The sequence below is a fragment of the Thermobia domestica genome, chromosome 8, assembly GCF_964235325.1.
Source record: "Thermobia domestica chromosome 8, izTheDome1.hap1.1, whole genome shotgun sequence".
Classification (NCBI taxonomy): Eukaryota; Metazoa; Arthropoda; class Insecta; order Zygentoma; family Lepismatidae; genus Thermobia; species Thermobia domestica.
Window position 1 is genome coordinate 89,366,032 of NC_137461.1, and position 18,272 is coordinate 89,384,303.

The window sequence follows — 18,272 nt, forward strand, 5'->3', positions numbered from 1 at the left end:
TTCAAACCCGGGTGCAATGTTAGGGATAAGTTACTGTAATGAATACTTTTTGATTGATTGATTGAGTTTTACGTCCCGTTCAGCAGCGAGGCTATATGAGACGTGGATCTACTGATTAACGTGGAATCCGAACCACATGAGCTCCTGCCGGGAATCGAACCCGGGTCTCCCGCGCCACAGACGCGCATGCTAACCGCTTAGCCACGAAGGAACTCTGTAATGAATACTCTCAACCTGCGTAATCGTAACATTAGGTGTATACTTTAAACAACTTACATGATGCACAATGATTACAAGAGACAATGATATTATCAACATGTTACTAAAAGAAAATATTACATTAATACAAATTAAATGAAAAATCTACATAAAAACAAATAATTTTAATGGTATTGCAGAAAGAACTGTGCAAGGATTTTATTGTGAAAATAAACTACAAAATAACTAACTTAAGTGTGTTGGTTGGTTGCCTTTGCTCAAATACATTTGAATCAAACAATTATGCTTTAGAAGTTAGAAATTTTAACTTACATCTCACTCTTTTAACTGCTTATTATTTTTTTGATAATAGCAAGTGAGAAATATAAATTTTATTTTGTTTCTATCAAACTAAAAATTTTGTGGTTGCGCCGCACGGGAGCACCCACAAGATTATTTGTGTGGGTGCTGGAGTCCCGGAGCACCCACGTTGTCGGCGCGCATGTATAGAAGTGTATTAAATAATTCATACAAAATACATTAAATGTATTTTGTTACGAAGAAGAATTAAATGAAAATCCCAAAAGTATCATTATTATTTTTTTTTTTTAACAGGAATATGAACCTCGATATGTATTCGAGCTGGTAGTACGAGGCAGTGTCGGTAGATGAAGTTGAAGATGAGTAACATGGCGGCACTACTACGCAGTTTCACCAAAGAGGAACAGCGTGGATTTATTGGATTTTTATGGAATGAAGGTGCGAAACCGATCGATATTCATCGGAAAATGAAGACGAAATATGGGGACGCCTGTCTGTGACAGCGGCAAGTCTACGAGTAGTGGAAGAACTTCACAGAAGGTACCACTTTGTTGACTGATGCTCCCCGTCCGGGCCAGGCTCATCAAGTTGTAACAGAGGATTCCATATTCGCAGCAGATCGGCTTATTCAGGAAAACTGCCATGTCACCCTGACCGAAATGTTTCCCTTCTGAATATGAGTTTTAGTTTAGTACAACACATATTGCATGACAAACTCCGCTATAAAAATGTGTCTGCCAGGTGGGTTTCTCGACAGGTGACACAGGAACTGAAAGATCGTCAGCTTGACACATGTCAAGAGCTTTGAGGCGTTATGAAAAGCAGGGTGAAGATCTAGTTCGCATTGCCACTAGGGATGAAAGTAGGGTGCACCATTTCCAACCGGAGACAAAACCTGGAAGCAAAATATGGCAACGTTCTAAATCAAAGAAATTTCGCAGCCAGGCCTCTGCAGGAAAAGTCTGGAATAAGAATGGCCTTATTCTGGAACACTACATGCCTCCACGCACCACAGTGACTAATGCCACCTACAGCGACCTTCTCAAGAACCATTTGAAGCCAATAATACGCACAAAGCGAAGGGGATTAATGAGTGCAGGTATTTTGCTTCAACATGATAATCCCCGTCCTCATTCTGTTTGTGCAACCATAAATACTATCGACAATCTACGCTTCAAATGCCTTCCACATCTGTCATACTCACCAGATTTGGCATCATCAGATTCCTCATCTTTGGCCCATTAACGGAACACCTTGTGAGGCGGAAGTTTAAGTCTGATGAAGATCTTCATGCACGAGTGGTTATAGTGTCATCCAAAATAACTTTTGTTACGCGGTATCGAATCACTTCCTATCCGATGGTGTAAGTGCATTGAACTGGGAGGGGACTATGTAGAAAAATAATGTACAAGCAAACATTCTCCCTGTAGTAAATTAGTGGAAAAACATAATTGTGGTTTCCTTTTAATTCTCCCTTGTATACGTTGAATTTCAAGTTAGTCTATATTTTCGAGTGTTGGATCAAAACGCAAGAAAATATTCGAAGCAAAATTAGGCTAACAAACTGATGAAATGCAAAGGTGCATAACACAGGGCTCTACAAGATGCAGTTCTGATCCAAGTGAGTTGTTTGGTTTTGCTTTATATTAGTGGTTTTAAGCTACTGACAGAAACATCCTTTGAAATTACGAAAAAAAGATATAAATGACATTTAAAGAATTTATTAAGATTTACAAGGAGCCAAGAGTCTATATCAGGAGTAGGGAACGTTTTCTGTTTTAAAGGCCACATAAAAATACCAATTTCCCAAGAAAATGACTGATACTTGAATAGACTTATTTTAAAGTTATTTTACAGTTATTAATTACATAGCAACATTATTAATTTACAGGAAAAAGTATAACGTACTAAGAAAATCAACTAAGAAAATTTATCATTCTTTTACTTTTACAGAACTATATTCCTTGTATATTTCATATTCCTTATATTGTACTCCTTATTTCATATTCCTCGTATCATTTAGCATATTTCATAATAGACCCAGAAGAATGAACTTTATGACTTTGAAGGCTGCAAGTTCTCCTTCCCTGGTCTATACTAAACTACATTTTTTTTTAATGGTTATTTAATTCGCAATTATTACGAATGTTAACAAAGGGTCGTTAAATTAAGTAGTGTACAAACACAAAATAAATATTGAGTAAGGACTGCGGTTTCGCTAACTAGTAAAAACAAAACTGAAAAAGAAAATAATACTGCACTATAATGGTATGCAGAAGTCCTTGCTGGAAATAAATATAAATTAGTGAAATTATTATTATTATTATTATTATTATTATTAGTAGTAGTAGTAGTAGTAGTAGTAGTAGTAGTAGTAGTAGTAGTAGAACCCTCTCGTGACTAAGCGGCTAGCTTACTCGCCTTTGGCGTTGGAGACCCGGGTTTGGTTCCCGGTGGGAGCTCATGTGGTTCGGATTCTACGTTAAACTCCATAGTCCATATCTCATATAACCTCCCTGCTGAAAGGGACACTAAACTGAAAATCAAATAAAATCTATTATTATTATTATTATTATTATTATTATTATTATTATTATTATTATTATTATTATTATTATTAGTAGTAGTAGTAGTAGTAGTAGTAGTAGTAGTAGTAGTAGTAGTAGTAGTATTGAAAATTTGACCACCCAATTCAATGCTGTATATGAAATCGTACAAGGGGTTAGAGGGGGCAGGAGGATGTGTTTACGAAGAACGACGCCAGGTAAAAAAGATTGAGAACCACTACTTTATAAGAATCCAACTTCGAGAAATAAGGCTAAAGGTAGAACCTATTCTTAGGACGTTAAATCTATGTTAGAAAATTGTTTATCTTTATGCATTACTATTTTCCTGTGTGGGGATCAACATTAAACTCGTAAGTTGTAGCACATTTTCACTACCTCAGTTTAAAATAGAGAGACAAGGACAGAGATTTAAAAAATGCTTGAAACAATGTATCCATATCATGCAATTGCTTCGCGATGTCACTTAACCGTTCTCACTCTCACACCTGTCGAAAGACGAACGAATGTACATGTTCAAAAAAAAACTTTGGCCACCTATCTTGCTTTATTATGTCATATGTTGACAACCGTACATAGGAAATTCTAATATTTCGGGTCTAAATAAATATTTCAATTCACCAAAGAAAATTTACATTTGTATGACTTAATTCCAGGTGAAGATAGAAGTATAGGGCTCTCAAAAGAGAGATGGGTGACCAGGATTTCTTTTAAACCAGACTGTACTTAATCGTTCTAATAAGAATTCTCGTACTTAGGCAAGCATAGTTTAAGAAACGTAAACCAATCTAGCTCTCATAGCTCCGAATCTATTCTTAAATCTAGGGGAGGGGGAACAAGATGGCTCAATGGTAGTGTGTTAAGCTCTGGTACCAGGGGTCCATGGTTCAAAGTTAGGCCGACTGAGTTTGTAATATCCAAATCGTTTCCGTAGGTTCCCCAGTTTACTCGCGCTTCTCATTTCACCAATTATTCCATAATCGTTCCCTTTGATTAATCATTCGTCTTCTTTATGCCTAAAGGGTTCAGATTAGGGATGGCCAAAATTTTCCGGAATTCTGATTCCCTAAAATTTATTTTCCGGAATCGGAAGTTTCAGTTTCCGGATTTCGGAAAACTTCCAGAGTTCAAAGAATTCCGAGATCGGAATTTTTCCTAATTCACGAATTTTTCTGAATTCCGGAATTTTCCGATTTTACTTTCCGGATTCCGGAAAGTAAAAATTCCGAAATTGGCCATCCCTTGTACAGATGTACGGCGTTAAAAGATTTTACTTCTTTTTTAAATCTAGAGTGTAACTCTTTGGATTGGGAAGTGTAATATATCATAGTACATACATTATGCAACGATTAATAATGCAAAGTATGCCCATAAACAAACCGTATTTTTTAAAATAATACCCAACATCCTTAAAAATAATATTGTAATATGACAACACTATAAAGAACTGCATCTAAATTTCCCATTAGTGCCTGTTCAAATCTGCTTCATGCACTTTGTATCTGGAAAAACCTGGGACAGAAAGGTAAGTAATAATGTGAAGTCATGATATGAAACATATGCATCGAAATAGAATGACGTTTTAACATCAAATTTTGTAAGAAAATTGGACACAGATTTTTTTTTTTTTTAAATTTAGAAACGTTGTAGGTGGTAGCAGTGTGGAACAGAAGCGGAAAAGAAGCAGAGGCGGTATGTTTTATTACAATTTTGACTCGATATACCGGGTATCTAAATGTTGAAATGCAGTGAGGGTATGCTGCCTAAAAGATTGCATTTCTATTTACGTAATGCCTGAAAACTATTGGAGAGCTCCTCTGTAGTAACGCGGGAAGTAGGGGTGAAAATGATATGGAGAGCCTTTGATCCCCTCCAACAACTTTCGGAAAAAATTTTAAAAATCCCCTTATGTTGTATTATAGAAAATTATACACGAAAATGCTCAAAAACCGAATGAGGCTATTAACAATTTCCTGCGGGAAAACTGATCCCCCACTCGACTGTGGTGTATTCCAAACACCCAGAAGGTCCGCCCCACAGCAGACAACCCCTAAATACGGTCATGCTCAAAAACACGGTATTTATATGCATTAAGGCAAGAAGACATACACACACACATACATAAGAAAGAAGCAATTCAATATGACACATCAACATATAAACTAGGTTAACTTCTTTGAAAATACCTCATTTTAAAAACAAAAGGTAAAAAAAAAAAAAAAAAAAAATGCCGGTGTTCTCAACTTAGAAAATAATTTCTACATAAGAAATAAAATCTTTACGTGCAAAGCTATTCGTCAATTACTGTATATAAAAATGGATTTATTAAATGTAATTAGCATCTACTTTCCAATGACGGTATGTTTTAATCATTGAAAAACCAGAAACGGTATGCCTTCATTACTAAAAAAACAGAGGCGGTATGGCATACCACCGCATACTGTCTCACTTCGACCACTAGGCGGCAGCTTTCCGAAGAATCTAGCTATATCAATACTACTTTTACAGTCACGAACATTAATAAATGGAAGCTGAAGCCATTATTTCTTATGGCTCCAACCTCCATTTATTAATGTTCGTGACTGTACAACCGTTTTAAATGTGTACGCGAAAATATTTACGATGATCCAAAATTAAAACGTTCTTGATAGTTCGTGAATGAGGAAAATGGCGAGGAACTTCGTTCACTGTTGATAGAAATTTAACACTAAACAAGTGTTAGCCATGCTTCAGATAAATAAGGAAAGTTGTAGATTAATTTTAAGCAAGGATCTGAAAGATCAGAAAAACGGGGGGAAAATACAAATGAAAATGAAGTGTTTCAGTTTAACGTCCAACGATTATGCTCATTAGGCTAAGGGAGACGGGATGATTAAGGCAAGTGAATGATAATGGAGTGAGAATGTGAGAGGAAACTGAAGTACCCTGAGAATACTCATAGACACGATGTTAACCACTACAAGCTTACTTGTCTGGGAATCGAGCCAGGGACCCCACACACCAGAGGTAAATGCTTTACCACTAAGCATCGCCATCTTTGATTTTTATCCCATTGAATTCTATGGGAAAATATCTTCTCTTTAAAATTAAATTGAATTATTTAATAGTTTCATGTTACTAATTTCTGCTTCATGACTTACATTTGAAAATCAAATATTAAAATTTGTACATCTCAAAATTTAATTTATACAGAGAAAGGAGTATTTAACGAGATAAATCAATGGGACAGAAACGAAATATGGCGCAGGTACTACTCAGCACCCATAAATGTGTTATGTTTTGCCGAAATTAATTTTACATTATTATATATAAAGTTTAGTATTGCTTAAATTAAATTCGATTTATAAACATTTTAACAAGTAGCAGCTCCAAAATGTACACTACGTGAAGGAATTTGGTTTCCTTTTTTGGTCAACCAAACTCCATAACAAACTAAATTTTTACAAAGCCTGGGCTTAAATAGAACATTTTACCTCAAATTAAATGAGGAATACTTTAAGATGAATGAATATTTCAAAATAGAAAATATTTAAATCTAGGGATTTACTTTCATTTTATCGTGGACGAAGAAATTAATATTTTGTATACTGAACGTTATACTAACCCGCTAACATTAACATAATGCGGGTGGTCTATCAAGCAAGGATGATATACATAATTACTCTCGTATATGAGGAATAGATTTTTGATTGTCCATATCTTGGAATCTACTGCATATGTCACCTGAATTAAGGAACTCGATTATTAACTTTTAACGATGTACACCCTGGCCAAAATCGATGGTGATCCATCAAGTACTTCTTGAGTCTTTGTGTCTCCTGGATGAACACACGGACGGAGCCCGGCGTAAATATATATAAAGGAGTTTTGATAAAGCAAACTTCTTAATAAACACAATGTACGTTAACCTCTCTTAGAATCTTAGCATTAGAAAATTTGCTTTGTGTACCGGAAACCAAATTTTACTTACGTATTATACAAGTATTTACACTAACAATAGCACTTACACTTTCCACTGTTCTTGAGCAAAGTAAAAAAAAATGATTTGATAACTCCTTTTGGTGCAAAAGCTATTTGAGTGACTTAATGCAAATCCAAGGACATTTAACTATATGTTAGGTACTCATCAAAACTGGCCTTCTTTGATGACAGGATGTGGTGGCTTTCCCGGAACCTGTTTATTTATCGCAGGCAGACAGTCTGCACTATAGATATGTTATTATTTTCTAATGGTGCTATTCTTGCGTGTGGAGACAATACTGTACTGCAAAATAATAATTAATAAAATATTTTGAATGTAACTTACTGGCGTATGTTTCCTTTTATTTTTTCTGCAATTAACAAAACAAATTTAAAATCTGGCCTTCGAGGTTCCAAAGATTCCATTTCTACTTCACTTCCAACAACCTTTATACGTATAATAAACAAGTTAAATATTGTTATTATTAGCATTAGTATTAGTAGTAGTAGTAGTAGTAGTATTTGTTTAAGCATCTCCTTTCTGCACTAAACATTAAAGTTGGTTGAGATGGGACCTACAGTTTAATGTTTAAAACGAACCACATTTGTCCTATATGGGATCGAACACGGCCCAAGCAGTAGAATATTCGTGTGCTATTTCGCATTAGGATATACAGGACACACTGTATTCATGCATCTAATATGATGAGGAGTTATGGAATAGCATTATATTTGCTCTGTTTTGTGTTGCATTTTTACGGTAAATGTCGAAACTATTTCTATGAAGACAGTAGATGACATTGTAACATAGTTATGAAAGTACTATTGTGTGAAAATTTCAAATGTTGTCAGAAACGTTTACAGACATATGACAGTATTTAATTTTAATGAATACAAATGAAATGAAATGAAATTTTTGAATTTTACGTCCCACGGTTATGCCGGTTAGGCTAAAGGAGACGGTGATGATGAGAGATGAGTGAAATGGTGGAATGAATAAAGTGGGAGGAAACGGGAGAACCCCGAGAAACCCACGCACACGGTGTTTGTCCATCACAAAGTTCACTTGGCGGGAGCAGGGTTTGAATCCGGGACCCCAAGCACCAAAGGTGAACGCTCTACCACTGAGCTACCGCGGCCTTAGTGAATACAATTTATGTTAAATGCGTAATTTTAGTCTAATTGCAAGGGCTTGCGTTAAGTGTGAATCATCATCATAGACAGCCGCGGATCTAGGTTATGATCAAGGGAGGGGCTAAACCATAGTTTGCCGCTTTATCCAGTGTAAAGCAGGATAGAAGCCCATTTTATCCAATGTATAACTGAGCGTCAAGGGGCAGCTATAGCTGTTATAGCTCCCCTTGGATCCGCGCCTGATCATAGGTATTCTGTCATTATTGGCAGGTCACTTGCCGCAGCTGAGAAGCTTCCATGCTCCATGGTCTTCCGCTAACCTCATCGTCTTCACGTACGACTTCTCTGTTTTGATATCGTCCATTAATTGTAGTCTCCTTCTCCCTGTCCCTCTCTTTCCTGCTACCATACCCTCCAGCGCCTCCCTCATGATTAGACATCGGCTTTTTATGCACTTAAAATTCATTAAATATGCATGCAATTATGCTGTTAAATGTGTTAAAATATGCGCTTAATATGCACTAACAATGCAATAAAAGAGAGCATTTTCAAACACAGTAAAGTTGTAACAAAGTTTTGTAGGTAAAATATAACTTCGAAAGTATATTTTACCTTTCAGGGGCTTCTCTTCAGAGTGATGTGAGAACACGATCTCTAGTTTTTCTTCACATTTGTATTTCGGAGTGCATATCACAGTGTATCACATATATATCACAGTGTATCACAAGATGCTTTTCTTCCTTTTTTGTTCTCAGTTTGTGACATTTGTAGCCAGAAAAGGACCTGTTAACTAACATCAATAGATGTTACTGAACAATATTTATAAAGAGAGCAAATTTTGTATCCCATTTTCTGGCAAGTTGAAATTTTAACCCTTGAAGGCACTTTCCCATGCCTTCAATTGTTTTGTGGTCGGAGTTTCTGAAATAACATCCGTCAATTTCTTTTCCACAGAACACCCGAATTTACCAGGAACTGACTGGACTGGAACTCTGCTGAACTTGATCAACTAGAACTAAGCATCCACTGAGCAGCATTCCTTGCCTCTCTTGTTTTTGAATTCATGTCAACATTATATTACAATGTCTTTATCATTATCAGATGTCTCTTAATGCCTTGGCAATTCTAAGCGTCTTTGCTCTGCTGATCGGTTGCTAACATTATTGGTCCCACATAAACTAGGACCAATCCTCCCATCCAAAATGCCGTTCTGTTGCATAGACATGTACATTAAAACTGGATTTCTTCCATTCTATAAGCATACATTTGAAATTAAAACATAGAATATGTTGATATGCTCTTAAGCTATGCTCAATATCATATCAACATATTCTATGTTTTATAGATAATAGCTTAATATATGCTATAACCTTTGAAATGTGGATTTATATGTACTATAAAACTTCAAATTCGAACTGTATTATTGTTGTTAGAAACCCCTACCTTGTTTAACAGAGATACATATAGCCAAACAAAATATGCATTTGCATAAAAATCCGATGTCTACTCATGCCTACAGTTCTTTCTTATCCAATGTCCCAATCAGTTTCCAAGCAATGTCATAGTTGTTCGTATTTTTGTCGAAATTTGCCTGTTAGACACGAAAATAAAACAAAAATAAAAGATGGCTACAGAAAGGATTATGAACCAATTAACCTTGCATGTAGCCCATAATTCGTTCCAAAAACTTTGTAAGCCAAGATTCCAATAAGAAGAAAGATACTTTGTCTCAGTATTCTTAATCACTCAATAACAAAGTGAAGTTAATCTTTAGCGGCTTTTTTTCTTTTCTTTCCTTCTTTTATTTTTTTAAAATGCTCGAGATGAAGTGTGGCCTCCATTACTAAATAAATTCGTACAAATAAATTACTCGAACGAATACTGTTTATTAAGAGCATAAATATGTTCAAATACTCAAATATTATATTATTCGAATAGTTATGTACGAATTATAGTTAGAATAGCGATATACTTTATTCGAATTTTAACACGTAGTCAATAACGTTCTCGCCTTCGGTGCGAGCGATTCTGGGTTTGATTCCCGGTGGGGCCACTCGGTTGAAAAAGTGTAAAAAGGGTTTTCAGACCAGCCATTCTGAATGAGGTTTCCCTGGGTTTTCCTCATCACACCAGGCCAATGTGGGGATGGTACCTAACATATAGGTTCCAGGACGCTTCCTTCCATCCTCAATCCTTTTCCCTATCCCTTTCCTCGGATAGGGATATCATCCTTCAAACTTGACGGGCTAACATGGTCATAGGGTCGAGAGCCCAGAAATCTAAATCCTAAATCGAATTTTAACATTATCATTAAGGTAGTGAATCAAACATCTTATGAAATGGACTTTAAAAATTGCTGTACAATCCAGGACATTTATTAATCATATTTTTTTTTATCTTTAAACTTAGGAATGATAATATACACACGTGTACTTGTTTCTAGTCCGTAACTAGACAGATAGTCATTCACTTTGTACTAAAATTCATCAACTTCCGTCACTTAGCGTGTTGTTTTTATCAGTAGATGCAAGTTCTTGTACTTTCCTAATTGGCGGTTGTCCTTTTGTGTAATCTCGTACTTTTCAGTTATATATTTTTAAAGAAAGTACTACCAAGAAGATGACTATTTTTAACCAAAGTTTGTTTACTTATTAATGGTCTTATCTACTTAAAGAGAGTTCTTCTTAGCCTAGTTCTACTTTTTTTTATTTGATTGACAGTTGTCGTTGTCCCCTAACTGATAAACTACTCTAAAATTGTATCACATACTACTCTTATCTTTAGATTTGCAAGGCCCGTTAAACTGTATCCCGGAAGTTGCGCTTAGATGATTAGGCATATAATGTAATTATTGTTTAGACATAAATGTAGCAAAGTAAGGTTGAACTAAGATTCAAAGTTAATTATATTAATTACTAGCATCAATCAGCCGCTTCGGTGGGTTAAAATAAAAAGTAGTAATGTGTTCCGTTAGTCAGCCACTTTTTACTATTACTCCCCTCCTCCCCAAGGTGCGGGACTGTTTATCTCAGCAACCCCGTAAACTATGAATTCGGCACTAATATCAGTGATTTTTTGATTATATATATATACACTCATGCTAAAAAATTAAGGATAATTGCAGATTGTGGTACTACAAACGTGGCACTACTATACACAAAACTGGCGCTAATAGCATAGGCAGATAGTGAACCCAATATACGAACAAACGAAACATATTGGTACCACGGTATTGGTGATATCCACGGTAACCACAGTATCCATGGTATTGGTGATAAGTTGAGAAACACATGCGCTACACAACGCCACTGTTTCCTGCGCATGTACCCCGACATCAATGTGGGATATGATCACCATGCACACTTACACAGGCCGCACAACGGGTTGGCATACTCTGGATCAGGTGGTCGAGCAGCTACTGGGGTATAGTCTCCCACACTTGCACCAGTGCCTGTCGGAGTTCCTGAAGTGTCCTAGGGGTTTGAAGACGTGCTGCGATACGTCGACCGAGAGCATCCCAGACATGCTCGATGGGGTTTAGGTCTAGAGAACATGCAGGCCACTCCAATCGCCTGATATCTTATGTTTCACGGTACTCCTCCACGATGGCAGCTTGGTGAGGCCGTGCGTTATCATCCATCAGGAGTAAGATGGGACCCACTGGACCCCTGAAAAGGCGAACATACTGATGCAAAATGACGTCCCGATACACCTGACCTGTTACAGTTCCTCTGTCAAAGACATGCAGGGGTGTACGTGAACCAATCATAATCCCACCCCACACCATCAAACCACTACCTCCATACAGGTCCCTTTCAAGGACATTATGGGGTTGGTGTCTGCTTCCTGCTTCACGCCAGATGATAACACGGCGAGAATCACTGTTCACACTATTCCTGGACTCGTCCGTGAATATAACCTGGGACCACTGTTCCATTGACCATGTACTGTGTTCTTGACACCAGGCTTTACGGGCTCTCCTGTGAACAGGAGTCAGTGGAATGCACCTTGCAGGTCTCCGGGCGAATAAACCATGTCTGTTCAGTCGTCTGTAGACTGTGTGTCGGGAGCCAACTGTTCCAGTGGCTGTGGCAAGGTCCCGAACAAGGCTACCTGCTGTACTCCGTGGGCGTCTGCGGGCACTGATGGTGACATTTCGGTCTTCTTGTGGTATTGTACAATGTGGACGTCCCGTACTGTAGCGCCTGGACACGTTTCCTGTCTGCTGGAATCGTTGCCATAATCTTGAGATCACACTTTGTGGTACACGGAGGGCCCATGCTACGACCTGCTGTGTATGACCAGCCTCCAGTCGCCCTATTACTCTACCCCTCCTAACGTCATCAATATGTGTTCTTTGAGCCATTTTCAACACATAGTCACCATTAGCACGTCTGACAACATCTGCACACTTACACGCTGCACCGTACTCTGACATGCACCAACACACCTCTGCGTATTTGGACTGCTGCCAGCGCCACCGTGCGAGGACCGCACCGAATGGTCAAATGCACCGCATGGTCATACCTCGAGGTGATTTCCAATCGAAAACCGCCCACCAGAACGTTGTTTCACCATGTATCCGCATTATCCTTAATTTATGAGCACGAGTATATATATACAGTGAAACCTCTCTAAAGCGGTCAGCCGCGGGGAATCAAAAATTGTCCACTATAGAGAGGTGTCCGCCTTCAAGAGGTTTCAGTATTTTTATGTAAATTAGTGAGCAAGATAATATACAATTAGAAAAAAATATTTTTGTATGAGTCACGTATTTACGAATATTACATGCATTATTTTCTGTCCTCCAATACTCTATGTTCGAGGCACAACATGGAAATAACATATTATAGTTCTCTGCACTTTACACTTATCAGTACTTCCTTCTTTTTCAGTATGGCGCTTTAATTTGTGGGGTAATTGGAGTCCTGAAGTGTTCTTTTTGAGACAATATACATACCTGAGGCCAAAAAGTACTAAACTTGTCTTCTGGTTGGTTAGAGACTCCAACGGGACAGTAACATAATGTGTCATCCCTAACGGCGGACAACTGTCAATCACTTTTGTGTCTAAAACAGCTTGGGTGGGAGTGGGATGCAAGCAAAGGACATAAGAGTGTTGTTAAACAAAGACGATTCGTCTGGGTTGCTGAGCAGACAGTTGAGGGGGCAAAATGTTGTCACAATACTTCCTTGGTAATACATGTATGAATTACTAAAAATGTATTTTTACTACATTTTTCAACTTATTTCTAGAGTAAATGTCCGTAATATGGAGGTAAATGATACCTTTAAAAGACAGAAAAGACTGTCCGTGTCCGTACTAGAGAGTGTCCGCTTTAGAGAGGTTTGTCAATATGCTTTTTCCTATTCCAGTGTTTGGGGAATAAAAAATATGTCCGTTAAGGGAGGTGTCCGCTTTATAGAGGTGTCCGTTAGTAGAGGTTTCACTGTATATATATATATATATATATATATATATATATATATATATATATATATATATATAAAAGAGAACGCACAAAATCCTTTGTCCGCTCATCACGCTAATACGGCTGAACCGATTTCTTTCATTTTTGGGGGGTTGTTAGGATTTGGACCCTAGATGGTTTTTATCATATCACTTTAATTTTCAATTACCAGTGTCTTGAGATAATTGACCAATCAGGTGTCAATACGTACAAAAAATCCTTTGTCCGCTCATCACGCTAATACGGCTGAACCGATTTCTTTCATTTTTGGGGGGTTGTTAGGATGTGGACCCTAGATGGTTTTTATCATATCACTTTAATTTTCAATTACCAGTGTCTTGAGATAATTGACCATTCAGGTGTCCATACGTACAAATCCTTTGTTATTAGTTCATCATAGGTATAAAAATAAACGTATTTATATGCAACCCGCATGACCCTGTGACTCGGCGGGTTAACATAACTGACAGGCGCTATAAATCACTTGAAAGCGAAAAAGTAAAAATTATCTAAGTAACAAAGTTTATTGCGTTCCGGGATGACCGCAGCGAAGCGGGGCGGGTTAACATAAATGACAGGCGATATAATGTTAACATTTACTGCAATCTTCTATGGTTTTTATCATATCACTTGAAAGCGAAAAAGTAAAAATTATCTAAGTAACAAAGTTTATTGCGTTCCGGGGTGACCGCAGCGAAGCGGGGTGAACGCTGCTAGTATATATATATATATATATATATATATATATATATATATATATATATATATATATATATATATATATATATATATATATATATCAAAATTCACGCTCAGGTATACACTGGATAAAATGGGCTTCAATCCTGCTTTACACTGGATAAAACGGCAAACTATGGTTTAGCCCCCCCTTGATCATATCCTGGATCCGCCACTGTATATATATATATATATCCACTACTCCAAGTTACGGGACTGAATTTGGATTTAAATGGATTCGACACTAAAATCGGTTATTTTCGATAATTTTTAAATATCTCCCCCTCCATCTCCCCTACGTTGTACCGTCAAAGTAAAATGAAAAAAGCCCGAATCTCATCTATTTGAAAATTTTATCGAGCTCGGTCGAGTGGTTATTACTTTCAATTTTATTTATAAATGGATTGTCGCAAGAACAGTTCTCAATTTACTTGAATTTGTGGTATTCAAGATGTTACCGAGCTTTTGCAGTACTTGAGTTGAAAGTAATTATTTACGAAGTAAAATCAATAATTGAAAATAATTATTAAAGGAGTTATTCTCAGATTAGTATGGTGAACAAAATTCCTGAACAGTTTTTGAGAAAATTGAAAAAAAAAAAAAACTTCCCTGCAATACAAAAAAAAAAAAAAAAAATACAAGGTATAACCAAAAAGTACGGTACACAGTTCCATCTATCAAAGTTATACACATCGATGTTGATGCAGGAGAATAAGTTTTTGGGTGTGTGTTTCTGATGCAACACAGGTGAAAACGCATTTAAGTGTGCAAAGAAGAAATCCAAGAATCTGGTCTAAAATGTGTACGTTGAAAAGAGCTGGTGCACTTAGTAATAATACAAACTGGTATCCGTAAGACATCCCGCACGTAAGACATCCGTAAGACATCCGTAGACATAGAATGTTCAGAAACATAGGGTGAACATTCGAACATCAGTTTGGGCGGGTAACCTTTCGTACAAATGCTGATGTCTGGGGTTTGTTTGTTTAAATTTACTGTTGCTTTCAGGACCGTGGCTATATGATTTGAGAACCCACAGTTTAAGGTGAAATCCGAACCACAGGAATGCGTTACACGCTCTCGCACCGGAAATCGAACCATGGACCCGGTTTAGCAAAGGCGTGATCGCTTGCCACTAACCAGCAGCTGTCTGAGGTATGGTATACCATACTCGGTTTTGCTTTTATTGTGAGTGGGGATGCCGAAGCCCAACTGGTGGTCAAGCTCCATTCCGCTATGTAATACAAGTTTAAATCCGTCGACCTAGTAAGCCAAGGTACAAATCGTACGAGCCCCGACGATTTTGTCACAGGTAGTTGAAACGTGTTTCTTTTCTTTCTTTTTTTTCATATTTCATAAATACACATTTTGAATTTCTACTTTTTCTTAGAGTAACATGAACACTTGTTACTTTACAAGTTTGTGTAATGTGATAAAATATTAAAGAGCGGGCATCACAAATAAGAAAAGGTTTTATAATTTTGGAAAATAACTCATAAAACACATTGTGAATTGTTAACGATATATTCTTCTTTGACACAAATAGTTAGAAAAACACATATTACTCTGTCAATTTTGTAACGTTCCAGTCTACATTAAAAAGTCTCACACTGCACACTATCTTTTGTGCTCCATTCCAAGAACACAAGATTTAATTCAACACGTCTATGTAGACCTTATCCCATGAAAAGCTCTTTTATTCATCAAAAAGTACCTCAAGCAAAGTTGTTTGCTTGGATGTATTAATCTTCATTGTGCATATTATTATTATTATTATTATTATTATTATTATTATTATTATTATTATTATTATTATTATTATTATTATTAAAGTATTCTGCCTTTTGGCAGGTCCTAGGATTAATGAGTATTCTTTTAATTAATTTTAGATTTATGCCTGGAAACATTTTCTTCCACGTTTTTCGATCTTCAGCTTCCTCTTTTAACTCCCAAATATTTTCTTTTATTTTTCGAATCATCGATCAATTGTGTCCTCCTTCTTCCTATTCCTCGCTTTTCTTCCATCTTCCCTTCTATGGCAGTATGAAGACAATTTATTTGCAAGTGCGTCCAATCCAATTGGCCTTTCTACGAAGGATGCTGGTTAGAAAGTTCTCTTCTCTTCTATCTTCTTTTGTTGCTCTCTCTGTCCATTTTATTGTATCTTCTCCATTTTCCTCCAATATCATATTTTGAAGCCCTCTAAATATTTCTTCTCTAACTTCCGTAATGTCCAAGTCTCTGAACCATACAGTCCGATGTTCCATAGGGTCTATATAGCACTTGACCAACTACTTACTAAGTTCAACTCAGTAATGAAATCCGATAGCCAATAATTATTTGGCGATTAGACCTCCCCGTTTGAATAGTAGCTAGCCTTGGTGCCTTTGGTACACATAGTTCCTTGTTCGATTCCCGATTGAAAAGGATTGAACGCAAGTACAGTGGTTCAGATTTCATCTTAAACTCTAGGTCCACTTCCCATATAGCCTTTGTGCTGAAAAAGGACGCTAAACGTGAAGAAACAACAATTATTTTGCGATTACGTTTGTGCGGGGTATTCGTAACTTTTACTGCGTAATAAATAGTTCAGATTGTTCAAAAATCACCACAAATTTATTGGATTTACCCTCCCCCCCCAAAAAAACAGAGTAATCAACAAATGGAAAATGTTATGTTCTTACCTTTTATCTGAAAGTTGGAAGTATCTTTGGTGTTAGTTACAGTCTTTCCTCAATGAGGCCACGGTAAGGCTTTGGTCTCATTGCAATACCATCCAAAGTTTCTGTGGAAGGTCTAGGTAGGTTCTGTGGAAGACGGAAAGAGAACTTCTGAAGAGTGATTGTGATCAACAAAAATAAAACCATCTTCGCAACATTCTCTCCTAAACAGCGTCTTCGACCTGTAAAGAAAATCTGAAATTGTAATTTACAGAAGACTCTGCAGTAGAGTAGAATTTCTTTCTTTAGCGTTAATATATGATGCTTGAAACCATTTGAGAAGTAAAATTGTTAATTATCTTATTATCATTACGTTTCATTCAGGTTCTTTTCTTCATTCGGAAATTTCTAATTGCACTGATGGATACATATGATAATCTCGTTCACTCTAAATTCGATTCCACTGGGGATAATTATGCATTTTTTTTTTGAACTCAGCTCATTTCGACAATTGATAGCTACTTAAACTCTTTCCAGCCTTAGAACAAAGTAGACATAAACAAAGCGAAATGTATTACTCCGCGGCTCACGTGCTTCGGCAGCCAGAGACGTGAACAGGAAGATCGTCTGCTAGCTTACTGTCGTCGCATAATTTCCACAGTGTTAAGGCTATAGTTGGTTGGTAAATAATTAACGCACTGACACTATATTGGAAATATGTATTTTCTTAAATCCTTATATAAACGAGCTTACCGCTGTTCCTGTGTACTCTTTTCTGTTTTATAACATGAGACGAAAATGGATTATTGTCACATATCGTCGCCACGAAAGTCTGCATTCTGCTATAATTTAAATTAGTGGGGTAGGCGCGCGAACGCATACGCATGCGCAGTAAATACTATATGTCCAAATACGCGTGAGGTTGAAATAAAGCTACATCTGTTGTTAAATATTATATATATTGCGTTTACTATCACAAAATGCAGGATAAATTCAGGTATTTTTATTTGAAATTATTATTTTACTAGGGATTATATTGCGGTAGGATACTAGTGCAGTCAGTCCAACAACCAATCACTGGTCATCGACCCACTGGTAGTCAGGTGGGTTTGTTTACATCTACTTTTTTCTAAGGCTGGAAAGAGTATAAGTGAAGATAAAACAAAATATAATCGAGAAAATTTAAAAATAAAGCTAAAATTCATTGTGCTGACGACGCATTAACAG

General features: G+C 36.8%; 1 protein-coding gene across 2 annotated transcripts in view; it reads right to left on the bottom strand.

Moving 5' to 3' along the window:
- LOC145693051 (methyl farnesoate epoxidase-like) overlaps positions 1–18,272 on the bottom strand; it is a 63,919-nt gene that overhangs the window by 6,533 nt on the left and 39,114 nt on the right. The window contains exon 1 of one of the 2 annotated variants that reach the window (XM_081768719.1): positions 17,070–17,208. Coding sequence is in view for 1 of the 2 variants with exons in the window: in XM_081768721.1 (XP_081624847.1) it covers positions 17,106–17,287 (182 nt within the window). In the remaining variant the exon portion in view is untranslated. Of the gene's footprint in view, positions 1–17,069; positions 17,288–18,272 lie in introns of those variants that run through there. The other variant, XM_081768721.1, reaches the window with a different exon arrangement.